The sequence below is a fragment of the Pelodiscus sinensis genome, chromosome 27 (genome assembly GCF_052426305.1).
Source record: "Pelodiscus sinensis isolate ZL-2025 chromosome 27, ASM5242630v1, whole genome shotgun sequence".
NCBI classification, from domain to species: Eukaryota; Metazoa; Chordata; order Testudines; family Trionychidae; genus Pelodiscus; species Pelodiscus sinensis.
In genome coordinates, this window is record NC_143078.1 from 6,056,611 (window position 1) to 6,071,166 (window position 14,556).

The following is a 14,556-nucleotide window of genomic DNA, read 5'->3' on the forward strand; positions in this document are numbered from 1 at the left end:
GACTCATATTCAACTTGTGGTTCACTATAAGCCCTAGATCCCTTTCTGCCGTATTCCTTCCCAGACAGTCTCTTCCCATTCTGTATGTGTGAAACTGATTGTTCCTTCCTAAGTGGAGCACTTTGCATTTGTCTTTATTAAACTTCATCCTATTTACATCAGACCATTTCTCCAATTTGTCCAGGTCATTTTGAATTATGACCCTATCCTCCAGAGCGGTCGCAACCCCGCCCCGCTTGGTATCATCTGCAAACTTAATAAGCGTACTTTCTATGCCAATATCTAAGTCGTTGATGAAAATATTGAACAGAGCCGGTCCCAAAACCCCACTTGTTAAGCCTTTCCAGCAGGATTGTGAACCATTAATAACTACTCTCTGAGTGTGGTTATCCAGCCAGTTATGCATCCACCTTATAGTAGCCCCATCTAGGTTTATTTACCTAGTTTATTGATAAGAATATCATGTGAGACCGTATCAAACGCCTTACTAAAGTCTAGGTATACCACATCCACCGCTTCTCCCTTATCCACAAGACTCGTTATCCTATCAAAGAAAGCTATCAGATTGGTTTGACACGATTTGTTCTTTACAAATCCATGCTGGCTGTTCCCTTTCACTTTGCCACTTTCCAAGTGTTTACAGATGATTTCCTTAATTAGAACACTAGAACAGGAAGGGACCTCGAGATTATCAAGTCCAGTCCCCCGCCCTCACGGCAGGACCAAGCATCATCTAAATCATCTCTGGCAGGTGTTTATTTAACCTGCTCTTAAATATCTCCAATGATGGAGATTCTACCACCTCCCTAAGCAATTTATTCCAGTGTTTAACCACCCTGAAAGGAAGTTTTTCCTAATGTCCAACCTCAACCTCCCTTGCTGCAATTTTAGCCCATAACTTCTTGTCTTATCATCATCAATGATCAATTTCTCCCCCTAAAAGCGACTGCCAGTGGGACTCTGTGTATTGGCTAACAGCTCAATCCAGAAGGAGTAATGGTCATTTTCAACCTGTTATAGCCACACGTTTAGGCTACATCTACACTGCAGGCTTTTTGAGCAAGAGTTCTTGCTCAAGAGCACGTTCACACTACTACGCGGTTTTGTGCAAGAGATGTGCTTTTTTGCAAGAGCATCCATGGCAGAGTGGAAGCTCTTTTGCTCAAGAAAGCTCTGATGGCCATTTTAGGGGTCATTTGCGCAAGAAACCGCTGTTGCCCATCCATATTGCCTTCTTGTGCAAGAGCTCTTGTGCAAGAGGGCTTATTCCTTGTGAGAAGAGGAATAACTCTTGTGCAAGAAGCCCTCTCTTCTGATGCCTTACTGTAAATTTACTTGCACAAGAATGCACCTTCAGTGTAGACACTCCACAAGTTTTTGTGCAAGAACAGATGTTCTTGCGCAAAAACCCTAAACCGTAGACGTAGCTTTACAGCGTGAGCTCAGCTTGAAACATGGGACCCCAACACAATGTGTGTACTTAAAGCAGAGCACATGCTCCAGGGCTGGGTGGATGGGGGCCATAAGGAAAGAGATGCACCACACCCATTGGTAACTGCAGGAGACAATGGCAAGGCGGAGCTGGAATTTGGGCAGGAAACCAGGATCAGTGTGGGAACAATGGCACGGGAACGTCAACAACCACCGGGGTCCAGGAGCTTAGAGGGAAGTGCAGGGAGCGTCCGGGGGTGGGGGTGAAGGGGAAAGCCAGGAGACGAGAGAGGGTGGGGATGGGATTGAAGGGAGAGGCGCATCCTTCTACTCACTCAGAGCTCCTCCAGGCAGCAGCATGAGAACCAGGGTCCCCAGAAGACGCAGGGTCCAGCAAGAGGGAAGTGATGCCATGGTGCCAGGTGAGTTCCTAGGAGACAGTGGTGACAGTGCAGGCCAGGTAGGTCTGCAGCATAGCGCAACCCAGACCGTAGGCAGAGGGGCTGGGCATATATAACCGGAGGAAGTGGGAGTCCATGCTCTGAAACTGCTGGGGTGGAGAAAGGGGCTGGGCAGAGTCTCCAGGTCTATGTGCTGCCCTGCCCACTGCGTAGTGTTGTGCTCTCACACACAGTCCAAGGGGTAAAGGAGGATACAGCTGCAGCTAGTACCGTGACGGAGACAGGCTGCGGTCACCCTCGCAGGACAGGATACACCTGGGGGTGAAAGTATTTCCTCCCCTTTGCCTCCTTCCCAAGGCAGCGTCCGAAGACAAAGACACAGAGGACTATGCATTGTCTAGCACCCCTGCAGGCTGCACACACTTGTGTTCTCTTTACAGAGAGAGCAGCTGGCTGGTCTCAGTTTACAGAGAGAGGCACCTGCCATCACAGGGCTGCACAGATAAGCTTAATATCCGCAGAAAGTAATGCTGCACCTTTATTTTTCTGGCCTGGGGACAATCAGTCCTGATCAGCCCCTCCACAAGGTGAGAATTCATGAACCAAGAGGCAGTTACCAAAGGATCCTTTCTCCTTATCTGTGGCTCCGTTTCATCCCTGCTCTAACTCCATCCACCTTTGCTAATGTCATTACACCAGGGATGTGTCTGACTCAGTGCTTCCTGGCTTAAAGAGGCAAACAGAACCACGCTGGAGACGGACATTCCACACAACAGGCCCAGCAGAAATAGAACAAGCTTTCCCTGAGCTACCGGCCAAATATACTTCAACTCTGACCATGTCTAGGTGTGAGGGGAAGGGCTGGCCCACGCTCTTTGGAGTCCCCGATGCGACTGCTCACTGGGCTATGGAAAAGATTGGTACTTCGCTCCTCCTCAGGAAAAGGAGCCTTCAAACATGCTGGACATCTCCCTGCTTCACAGCCAAAGGCAGACAGTTACACGAACAAAGACAAGCGACAGTTTTTACAAGTTGCACTTTTATTGTAGCCTTGCAGGGCAGAAATAACTGATCACAAAGACACTTGTTAGAGAACTTCCCCCTCCCTGACTGGGCCCTGGGAAATGGCTCAGCCGATTGCTCCTCTACAGTGAAATGTTCACCCTCTATTTGTGGGAGCGTGCGTGAGAACGTAGAAACGCTACAACCAAAACCAGATTTGCCCTGATGTCAACCAAAACCAGATTTGTTTTGTTTGGGAAGGAAAACTGTTAACTTTTGTATTAAGAGGCGAGGGCTGAAAATAGGCCTTTAAAAGCCTTATGTTTTCTCAGTGGGCCAGGGGGTTGTGAACAGTTGCCCTTAAGGTTCATGGAAATCAGGCAGTTACACAGCCATTCTCTATTTTAAATATGTGTGGGTTATACCGTGTGCATCAGGTGGCTGATTTCTGAATGGCCCAAGTTGTTGGGGTAAGTTTCCCTGTCCAAAGCTTGCATCAATTGAAAGTTTATGATCATGCATTTTAATCTAATTTCTCTCCACTTGCTTTCACTTTCCTAATGGAAAGGAAACTGAATTCACCCCCCACAAATATATAAGAGGATGGAATCCCTGATATATCAAATGGGGACTCACATGTGTGAGCCTGAAAAAAAAAGAAAAAAAATTGAACCCAGCACAAACAAATCTGATTCCTGATATACCGGCTAATCTCTTCTTGGATTACTAGGGACTCGGAAGTTCACTGAAAATAGTAACAATCATCGCATGTACAAAGTAATTATACAAACGGCATCCAAAGGAGACCATTTGTCACAGTCATGGATCACAGATTTCAGCTAGTCACTGTGGTTTTAGAAGGTCCTGCTTAAGTTTCTTAATCTCCAGATACAGTTTCTGCACTTCCAGCAGGGTTATCAATTCTGTCAGCGGCACGCCACATTGGAGAAACTTTACACTCTCGCGAGCCATCTTGCATACAGGATGATTACTTTGCTTCTTCTGTAAAATGGAAACAGAGGAACTGTGAGTACGCTGAAGAAGATAAGGAGCGATCCTTGCAAATACACTTGTGCCTTCTCATACAGTCTGTCTGACCTATTGTATCATCCTGAAACGTGTTGCACACACTCCGTTAAAAATGGCCAGAAAGTGAAAATTTCACGTGAAAATATAATGCAATTTTCACAACAGTTTCAACCTGCACTGGAACAAAACCAAACCAAAAAAGGCCCTGACATTTTCAATGGGAAAGGAGCTGAAGGAAAATTCTCTCTCAAGAGACCCATCGTAAATATTTTTTGGCTTCTCGGCCGATCACATCAGCCCGCAAGCAGAGCTCCTGGCTGTGCAGATTCACTCCAAGCTCCAGCAACTGGAAATTCTGGCCTTTTAGACTGCTCCTGACTTCAGGGGCCACAGCAACTTGGTTCTCTGCCTCTCTGGCCTGGGGAGAACCAACGTGGGTGGCAGCGGCTGAGAGGCAGAGAGACCGGGCCCTTCGCTCTGGCATCTTGGGAAGGCTTTGGTCATTTCCATTTCTGCACATACGCACGCAGCCTATTCATATGCGTCTGTCCAGGCCCTAATGCAAGGCTCATTTCCCCCCTTTCCCCAGGACCGTGGCCCAGCCCTGTATCCAGCCTGGTTCCTGCGGGAGCGGGAGGGAATCAGCCCCAGCCTTCCCCAGGGAAGACGGAGCACGCTTGCTTGAGAGACTATGGGAGGGGGTACGTTTGCACCCTTCACACTGCATACAGGCCTGCTGTCTTATACCATCTGTGCCTGACTGGGGGTCTGATCCTGATAAATGTTGTGGGACCTCAATTCTTAACTTCTACAGGCTCCAATACTGCCAAGCAACTTTGAGGAAGTTCTGAGCAACTTGCAGAATCAGGCCCTGGACTGTCAACTCCTGGGACAGACACCAGGCCTCTGTTTACACTTGGACAATGCTGAACTCATTGGCAGTTGCTCACTAGAGCAGTCACTCATGATATTTGCTTTACACTGCGCCCTAGACTGACAGAAGGTAATATCCGTGTCATACCACCGCCTGCTTTAAAAACCTCTCTCTACAGATGTATGATGAAAGAGCATAACATTTTCTTCCTGTTGTGGTTTTTAACCACCCCATTTTACTCATTTTATTGTGGGCTTGGAGCAGCCACAGCAAAGGAAGAAAAACTCCTTTAAAATACAAGAAAAAAATTTGCTTGGGGGAGTGATGTGAGTGCTTTGCTTTCAGGTCAACTTACTTTGTTTCTCTTACGTTGTATGAACAGCATTCCTATCTCCCTCGTCACACATGCCTCACTATCTTAAAGCAGCACAGAGGCATCCAGACAGTGTTAAACTTTACAGTAAAAACTGGACAGGGTGCATCAAGAAACCCCAATGGCCTGTGATGCTTACACACTCAGGTAACACCATCCAGGTGCCATTAGCTGAATATGTAGGTAACACCATCCAGGTGCCATTAGCTGAACACGTAACATTCAAGCTGTCTGTTGTCATCTGATACCAAAGGCCAGAAAACTGGTACCCTGGAGAGCATTTGAAAGCAATGCTTTCATTCACGTTGTACTGCTTTTTTTCATCTAACGGATTGACCACTTCTCCATTTTGCACCTCTGGCTTTGGACACTCAGCTGAAAGGAAAAGGCAGAAGAGAAGACAGTTCAGTGAGAGGGGGAGATGCACGGTGAATGCTGCGTATTGCCTGCTAGTCATGCCCTTTGTTCACTTTGCTGCTGCAGCTGTTTTTGGGTTAGCAGAGAAATAAACACGCCATCCCCATAGTGCATCTCTCTCTCCGGAGAAACAAACGTTATGAATTCAACAGGAAAAGGGTGCCAGCCAAACCCCAGCCAGCACTGTGGATCATGTTTCATGGAGCCATCAGCAGCTGCAGCCCCACACTTGGGGCAGCAGAGTGAGGATGCTTTGTTGATTTATTTCAGGAAGCCTTATGAGTGGCCAAGGGACACTGAACATGCAGTTCATTCCCGTGCACTATTGTGGCCTTTTTAAAAACAGCCTCCATGGTTGATTGCAGATTTAGCCTCCTCTGCAGCGAGGGAGAAGTTTGTGGAAGTCAGTGGAGTTACCTGGGATGCACACTGGTGGAACCAAGAGCAGAACTTGGTCCTTAACAGTGTCTTATGCTTCCATGGTGACTTTCTTCCTGCAGGATGCCAATGGCTTTGTTTAGATACCACAGTGACTGGCTCTGTATGAACACCTTAGACAGACAAAAGTGAAGCCCAATTGCCCTCTTGCTTACTCTACTGAGAATCAAGAGCAGCGTCAGGGAAGCTGGAGAAGCTATAGTAGAACCCAGCACTTGCCGCGTGTAGCGTAGGTAAATTCTCTTTAAGAGGCGCTGCTGTTGAATCAAGTCCCATGTCAGTGAAATAGCCAGACCACATCCCTGACAGTGCTTAATCCTTCCAGGAGCTTGTAGGCAAATACCCCAAGCCTCCCTGAGTTCCCCAGCTAGATCCCCTGCTGAACCTTCCCACCTCTCCCTTGCAGTGTAATCACTGTCCCAGCACCTCTAAGGAAGAAAGGGGAGAATTGTAGTGGACGTTACAAGCGGGCTGAGATGGGCCTAATAGGAAATTAACAAAAGGAAATTTTAGGCTGAACTTTAAGAAGAAGCCTCCAAAGAGTCAGAGCAAAGAGACTCTTGAATAGGCTCCTAAGAAAAGGGATGTGAAGCCCCATTTGTTAGGATATTTAACCCTTGATTAGAAAAAAGGCCTGGAGATTAGTCTATAGGAAATGTACCACTCCCTCTGCCCCTTCCCTGCAGATGAACTTGATCATCTGAGAGAAAACAGGGATGGAAAAGGCTTTTGTGAATCGATATCCTGTGAGGATCCTTCAAACGAGACCCCATCTAGAAACATCTGATTTTGATTCTCTCTTATGCGGTTTCTAAGTTTTATAGGAGTCTGGTTTCCCCTCAGCAAGATGTTGTAGTTGTGTTTATATTTACCCTGAATACAAGACGGCACTTGTGGATGCCACGTCCCATTCGCCTGGCATTCAATCAACTTGCTGCCTTTGAGGATGTAGCCAAAATCACATTGAAATTCAACCACGTCTCCATACATAGTCTCATTTTCACGTGCAGTGATCGGTTTCCCATTTCTAATCACTGGGTTCAGACAATGGACCTCTGAGAAACACCAACAAACAAAAGGTTTCAAATGTTTTCATTCAGACAAAGGGTCTGTCTGTGTGAGAAACGCATGGGGAAAAATCAGTGTGAAATACAAGGGTGTGAATTAAAAGGACAACAACTAATTCCACAAAAATTCATCCCATCGACAACTCTTCTTCCATGCGAAGAGTGCTTCTTTGCGGGCTAGGCAAATTTTCTTCCAAAGCCACGTAGAGACCCTTTCCATTGTGGAGACTTGTTTCTGGGGTGGTTAGGGACTGGGAAGAGTGTCAGAAAACACTGACATCTAGAAATATTAATTTCCTTCATTATTTTAATTTCATTTAAAGAGACTATTGTTTCTAAAGGAAGTTTTGTTTCATGGACTGTCAAAAATCAGTTCTTCCTTATGTGAGTGTCAGAGGGCATATACCATATTAGTCAAGAGCTGTTATTCTGTATTTTCCTGGGGAGAAAAGGTCTTGTTCCAATTGCATTTATTCAGGCTTCTATTAGCAAACTGCCATTTCTCTCTAAGAATACTCCCGGTGTTGGTGATTTTATTGGGTGAGATGCCACCATCTCTTTGGGGCAATTATGGCAGCCGAGGGGATAGAAGCAAAGGTCCGGTGTGGGCAGTATAAATTTCAGATTACCCCAGCTCCTACTTTCTGTCCCATACATCTAACTGCACAGGCTTCTGAAAGATAGCAGGAATATAAGGAAACAAATGAAAATGACCTATGATGATAGCATTTTAAATATAACAATGTCACTATATTGACTGGTCAGATAACTGGGAGCTTACTAGCAGTGTTGTTTGTCTCACTAGAAAAGGAAATTCCTGGCTTTTTAATGGCAACGAGCACCCCGCCCCATTTCTCACCCTGATGGATTATCCGATATTCTTTTTCACCCCTTTCAATGGTGCTGAACTAAGTATTTTGCCCATTCCAAATCTGAATCCGGGGGGAGGGAGGGGGCGCAAGGGATAGCAGGCAAAGGGATTGTTGGAGGGGCTGAGAAAAATCCACACAGCAAGTGGGGAGGAGTCACATTTGACACAGTATTTCTAAAAATATATATGAGCACTTTGGGGCTGCTCAGAGGTTTGGAATGTATCAAGTCCTCACTGTGAATTAGGGTTAGTGTGCAGCATACACATGATCTGGGGGAAAGTTGTGCAATGAATACAGATTATCACCTGGTTGTAACATATCACACTGGTATCATCATGTGTATGGTATAAATACTTTCACCACAAGGCCAATAGCTCAGCTCACTCTTGGCCAGATTTTCAGATGTTGTGGCAATTGGCACAACTCCAGCTGAAATCAATGAGCTCTGAAAACCAGGACTCAAGTGCCCCAAAGCAAACAAACACAAAGCACAAAAACTATGACATAGTCATTAAAAGCCATGGCATTGCAGTTAAACATGTAGCTTCATTCAAACAAAGACAATCAAGTCAAACCATCAGTCAGCTTACTCTGACAAATCTTTGTGATTTTGGACCATTCCAAGTTTTGAAGACAAGTCACGGTGGGAGATACTCCAGGGATGAGCGTGTAACCAGTTATGCAGGAATAGGTCACGTTGGTACCAACCCGAAACTCTCTCTTTTCCTCTGGGTCAGCACTGTTGACTTTTGGTGGGCTGGAACACCTCTCTAACAATGAAAAAAAACAGCTATAAAAAGAACAACAATATTTAACGTTGAACCTTACTGAGACCAAAGCCTCAATAACATGAAGATGACATGAGACACACAATGGGATATAAAAATATCCTATCTTCTGCCCTCAGTCTCAAAGGGGCAGCCGTATTAGTCTGTAACTTAACAACAACAAAAAACAGGTGATGCTGTAGCACCTTAGACACTAATAAAAATTTTATATTGTATCACAAGCTTTCGTGGGCATAATCCACTTGAAATTTAACTCCACTTCCAAGAGTGACAAATTTGGCTCATTCATCACAATAGTATAGAACAAAAAAATAGGGAGGCATTGCAGCTAGGAATATGTGGTGATACAGGGTGAAGAGACCACCTAGCATTGCTCTTACCACTTGAGTCACAACCACAACCAAGCCTAAATTAAGCCGTGAAAAACATGGATAGCAATCAGTGTTCCCTGTATACCGAGCACTTGAATGGCCACCTAAGAGATATTCACATGCAGCCCAGCTGATTAGCAGAGCCCACACAGCCAACAGTGTGTGTTTCTACTGGTGGTGGATGTCTGTACATGCCTCAGTGCACAGAACCAAATTTATTCCACACATGGATGGAAAAAATTAGGGGGAACACTTGTAGCAATAGCCCCAAACATGGCCTAATGACACTAAGATAAAATGGATTAAATGGCAAAAAATGGTGCATTTTTTCACGCAATGTGATGAATTGACAATAAATTCTTTCCCTTAGGAAAGCTATGAGTTAGTCAAGAGAGGCATTTTTATGCCACCTTCTATCAAAAAAATGATTTATAAACATACACGAGTGAAGTTTCTAGAGTTCATCACTACTGATGCTCCCATTTACAGATGGGAAACTGAGGCAGCAACTATACAGACAACAATTTAAGATGTGTCTGCTAATTGTGGGTGTCCTAATTGAGATACTAGGGATTTTGCTGTAATTACTCTTTTGATTCGCTCCATCTTTGCTTGTCGGTAGATGCCTCTTGAGAAGTCAGGGAAGTGATATCACTATATCTGAATTATTATTATTACAGTATATAGTGTATCAATATTTAATTTTTTAGTCATTCAGTGGCAAAACAGAAGCATACAAGGGAATCTTCATATCTTATACTTACCAAGGGAACAAACCGGAAACGGAGGATCCCATGTTCCTTTGTCACTGCATATGCTCTTTCCACTTCCTTTGAGACTTAAGCCATGATTACATTTAAATATAATGGAGACGCCTAAATTATACTTTATTTGGTTGAATTGATGTCCAAATCTAAACTCTTGAATTTCAAATGTTCCATTTTCAATGTGTGGTGTGGGACACAGAATCTCTACAAAACACCAAACAATATTTTTAGAATATTTTCCCATTGTTATTTAGCATCTCTTTTTAAAAGTAATTTACTTCAGGATGAAGGTTTCTTGTCTGGCACCCTTGGGACCTGACTGGTTCTGAACCAGATAATTTTCCGGACCATGGGAGGTCAGTATTGTCTAGCAGCATTACCAACACTTCCACTGCTTGCTGGGCAGTTAGAGGACATTTAGGGGTAAATTAGAACTAAATAACAGCACAAAAGACTGAGAGCCAGGACTGGTGGCTATAAACAAACTTTATGGGACCGTGGGAAACTTGGCCACACCCATGAAAAGTGGACATCTGGCTAACTAAAATCATGTCTGATCACAGATGTTTCTGAACCAGAGAGTTCTGGACTAGAGACTGAACCTTTAATTAATCTTCAAGATTCCAATGAGATAGCTAAATAAGGATACTAGGGCTACATTCTGTTTGCAGTACAGCACCTTTGCACTGCTTGGGCAATGTTGAGAAACCTTACAGCAGACCAGAGTTTCTGACCCAGTAGTACAGGCGGAAGGACCCCCACAGAGGGCATGTAAGTGGGGTCAGTGGTATAATCAACACATAGGGTTACAGTCTCAATGGGATCTCTCTGATCCAAACTGTCACACCTGACTACTAGCCCTATAGACCAAACCTCTCTCTCCAAATAGTACAAAATGTACTCAGACTCTGTGCATATGTGGCATAGAACTCATATTGCATCTTATTGAAACAGAACCTATTCATAAGGTGGCCAAAAGGAGGACTCCCTATGGTACAAATATCCTTGCATCTTTTCCTTCACTGTCTTTGAGCAAGTAACCTGGCATATTTTGTAGCTGTAACACCGAATAGATCACACTATGTATAAATGCAAATAGAGATCTAATCATTCCTCCATTTCAAATTATAGGCCTGTGTCAGCAAATTCATGAAGAGAAATGACAAACATCTAATATTTTAGCATTAAGTATAAGACATTCAAAGTCACAATGTTTCTATAGCTGTTGATCCATTTTCTATGCAATCCCAAACGTTTGGCCAGGTCTACAGTATGGGAGAAAGTGGTACCAAGATATGCAACTTCAGCTACGTGAATAGCATAGCTGGAGTCGACATATCTTAGTTCAACTTACCACAAGGTCCCCACTGTGGGAGATTAATGGGAGAAACTCTCCCATTGACTTCCCTTGCTCCTTGCGATCTGTTGGAGTATTGGAGTTGATGGAGGCATTATCAATGGTTGATTTAGCGGGTTCTTACTAGACCCACTAAAAGACCCACTAAATCAAACTCTAGGAGACTGATGTCCATGCATAAATCTCCCGATAAATGTTCTTTTGTAAGCACACAGCCATAGCAACATAGCAGCAGCAGATACTTTCAAAACCAGACAGTTGTGGAAAATAATTTCTTCCTGCACTCGAGTCACAGTAACATTGGAACTATTGGCAGGTCTTCCTAGGGATTATGGGAGTACTACAGATGGGGCAATGGAACGACCAGCGCATGAAAACCTTTTAGGCTGACAGCTCCAGCCCAGCTTCCTGCTGCTAAATTAAGCCACCAGGGTCTTTCCAGCTTGTACTCAGATTGTCTCCACAAACATACTGTCCCCACACACCCAGATGGGAATGCCACGTTAAAAGTGCCATCCTCAGGAAAGCTGGATTGCGAACCAGTAACCAAGAGACAGACCAGGTGTGGGATGTGTACGAGGCAGGAATTCAGCACAACTGGAACTGGAGGATAAAGCATTAGTTAGGACATAGGTCAGGGCAGATCACAAATACGGATGCCAGGGGAAAGAGGACATGGCCAGTAGGCATTGCAGCTGGGACTGACTTGTTTGCTGCAAAGAAGGAATCTGCAGTGAGCTGGTCCATGGATCTATATATGTTCAGTACTTCAGGCTAAATTCTTCAATAGCTCCCAGGAAATTTCCATGTGCCCTCCGCCCTTTTCTAATCACAGGCATTTGAGTGTAATGAAGAAATGAATCACCTTTGCACTCAGGGGTAGGTTTGTCCCAGTGCGGAATTCCCCCATCACCAGCTGTACATCGAATGGTGGATGCTCCAACAAGTGACCAACCACGTTTACAGGAGTAGGTCACCCTTGAGCCCACAAAGAAAACTCTAGCTCCTCCACGATCATGCCGTCCTTCAGAGATGGATGCAGGTCGCTCACAAACTAAAAAGAAAAATTCAGCATTCATACACAAGGGGATGTCTCTGAAAGGGCGAGAGGCAGCATAAATACCGTGGGGTTTGCTGGCACTACATTTACAACAAGAGGTGCTTCAAGAGGTCTCTAATATCACTGAAAATCTGCCAACACTTTGTGTTAGTTCCTGGCTCTGAGTCAGCATCATCTCTATTGCATTGAGAGTGCGAAGATGAAAATAGCAAACGAGAACACCCTGGAAATGGCTCTTTGACCTGTAGGGACACCATGGACCAATGGTCACATGCTTACGATATTGAAGAACTGCACTGGGTCATATGTACTGAATTACTGTGAATTGCAGCCAGACCCTAAGACGCCCTGAAGCTCCTATCTATTTATGTTCAAAATCATTTGCCTAAAGCACCTATTGGTCAATGGCTGACCCAGGAAAAGAACCGTTGTCTCTGACCCCAGGTCTTGTGTCCTTCCCATAAGACTAGCTCCCTTCCTGGGTATTTCAGCCTCTGTGTGAAAGACCCACATGCAGCAATCTCTCTCAGTAGGATGAAAGCACAAGATGTTCCTTCTGTGGTTTCAATTTGCCAGTCAAGAAAGTCTTGAGAATGCTACTCAATATTAAAATCCAAGTGGCAGCAGAAAGAAAAGACTTTGCAGCTCCCTGAAAATGGCTGAGCTAATATAAAAGTTGCCCATTGGTTTTGCTTTTTCACTTTATTGTTATTGTATGTTGGGTTCTTTGAAACACCTTTTCCAGAATGCAACAGGAAGAGTGCAAACTTCTTGCCTTGAAAAAGGCCTGGCTGGGATGACTTCATTGGGATCCATTCCACGTTTAGCATGGGGCTGACTCGATGACCTCCTGAGGTCTCTTACAATCCTACGACTCTAGGAATGCAAAATCCTTGTGGAAGAGACCCTCCTGTCTTCATCTACATTTGTACAACACCCAGCACAATGGGACCTTGAACCCTATGTCTTGTGTGTGCAACTATAATGGCATTGTATACACATACAGCAATAACACTCTGTGAATTCATTACAAATGACTGAAAGCATTCAAAGTAAAGTTTTATGTGTGGAATTAGAGAAGGCTATTATCAGTGTGGAGTGATGCCTTTAGTGGGTGGCAGACCCTAACCCACATTTTGGAAAGGGATGGAGACACAGGTCACCAAGCCAATCCAGCTACAAGCACAGAGTTTTCTGTGTTCTTGCAGAGAGCTATGCATGCTTAACAGGACTCAAACACTGGTGTCTTTTATGAGCATTCATGCATCTATGATCCCTGCAGAACTCTTCAGAAGAAACTCAGCCTGCCTGCAGTAGACCCCAAACTGAATCAGTTTCTCTTCCTCTCTTTCACCAGAGATTTCCTGTCCCTCTGCAGGGCTAGTTCCCTGGAATGAACCAGAGTTGCAGAGGTAAAGCTGGAATGAACTGAAGCCTTATAACAAGACCCCAATGGTCCGCTCATGCAGTGCGGCCACCCAATGAATGACATGGTTCCTTCTGTGGTGCTAACAACATACATTGAATCTCCTTCCACATCCTCACCTCCTGATGGGAGAAAGGGACCAGAAAGAATGTCTGTGACCTGCCTCTATGCCAGTAGCATTTGGCCTGCCTGTCAGTCTCAGTAATAACCCTACAATTCTATCAGACTTTTTAGGTACGTCCATACCTACTCCTTCTACCAGACAAATGCAGCTACTTCTCCCAGGCCCCAGTTCTGCAAAGCACTTAAAAACGTACTTCATATTAAGCACAGAAATGACTCCTCCCTGAAATCAAGGCCACGCTTGTGCTCCAAGCTAAGCCTGTGCTCGAGAACTTTGTGGAATGAAGGCCTACATGAAGAAGAACACCTCATCTTTCTGGGACTGCCAGTAGGCACTGCAGCTGGGACTGACTGGTTTGCTATAAAGAAGGAATCTGCAGTGAGTTTGCTCATGGACATATATATGTTCAATACTGGAGTCTAAGTTATTAAATAGCTCCCAGGACACTGCAATGTGCCCTCTGCCCTTTTCTAATCACAGGCTTTTGAGTGTAATGAAGAAATGAATTACCTTTGCACTCAGGAGTAGGTGCATCCCAGTGTGGAGTTTCCCCATTACCAGCTATACATTGAAGGGTGGATGTTCCAACAAGTGACCAACCACGGTTACAGATGTAGGTCACGCTTGTGCCACCAGGGAAAACTCTTGTATTTTTGTGGTCGTGTTGTCCTTCTGAGATGGATGCAGGTGGCTCACAACCTGTAATGAAAGGGAGAAATACAGAATTCATACAGAAGAGAACATCTTCAAAAGAACAGG

General features: G+C 44.7%; 1 protein-coding gene across 1 annotated transcript in view; it reads right to left on the reverse strand.

Annotated features, from left to right (window-relative positions):
- The window catches only part of LOC102447148 (complement receptor type 2-like), a 58,619-nt gene that overhangs the window by 20,475 nt on the left and 23,588 nt on the right, over positions 1-14,556 (reverse strand). The window contains exons 11-19 of the mRNA XM_089773563.1: positions 14,308-14,496; positions 12,053-12,241; positions 9,828-10,034; positions 8,495-8,674; positions 6,838-7,020; positions 5,250-5,485; positions 3,682-3,836; positions 3,471-3,480; positions 1,767-2,052 (exon numbers count right to left, since the gene is read on the reverse strand). Of these exons, the coding sequence (XP_089629689.1) occupies positions 1,767-2,052; positions 3,471-3,480; positions 3,682-3,836; positions 5,250-5,485; positions 6,838-7,020; positions 8,495-8,674; positions 9,828-10,034; positions 12,053-12,241; positions 14,308-14,496 (1,635 nt within the window). The remainder of the gene's footprint in view (positions 1-1,766; positions 2,053-3,470; positions 3,481-3,681; positions 3,837-5,249; positions 5,486-6,837; positions 7,021-8,494; positions 8,675-9,827; positions 10,035-12,052; positions 12,242-14,307; positions 14,497-14,556) is intronic.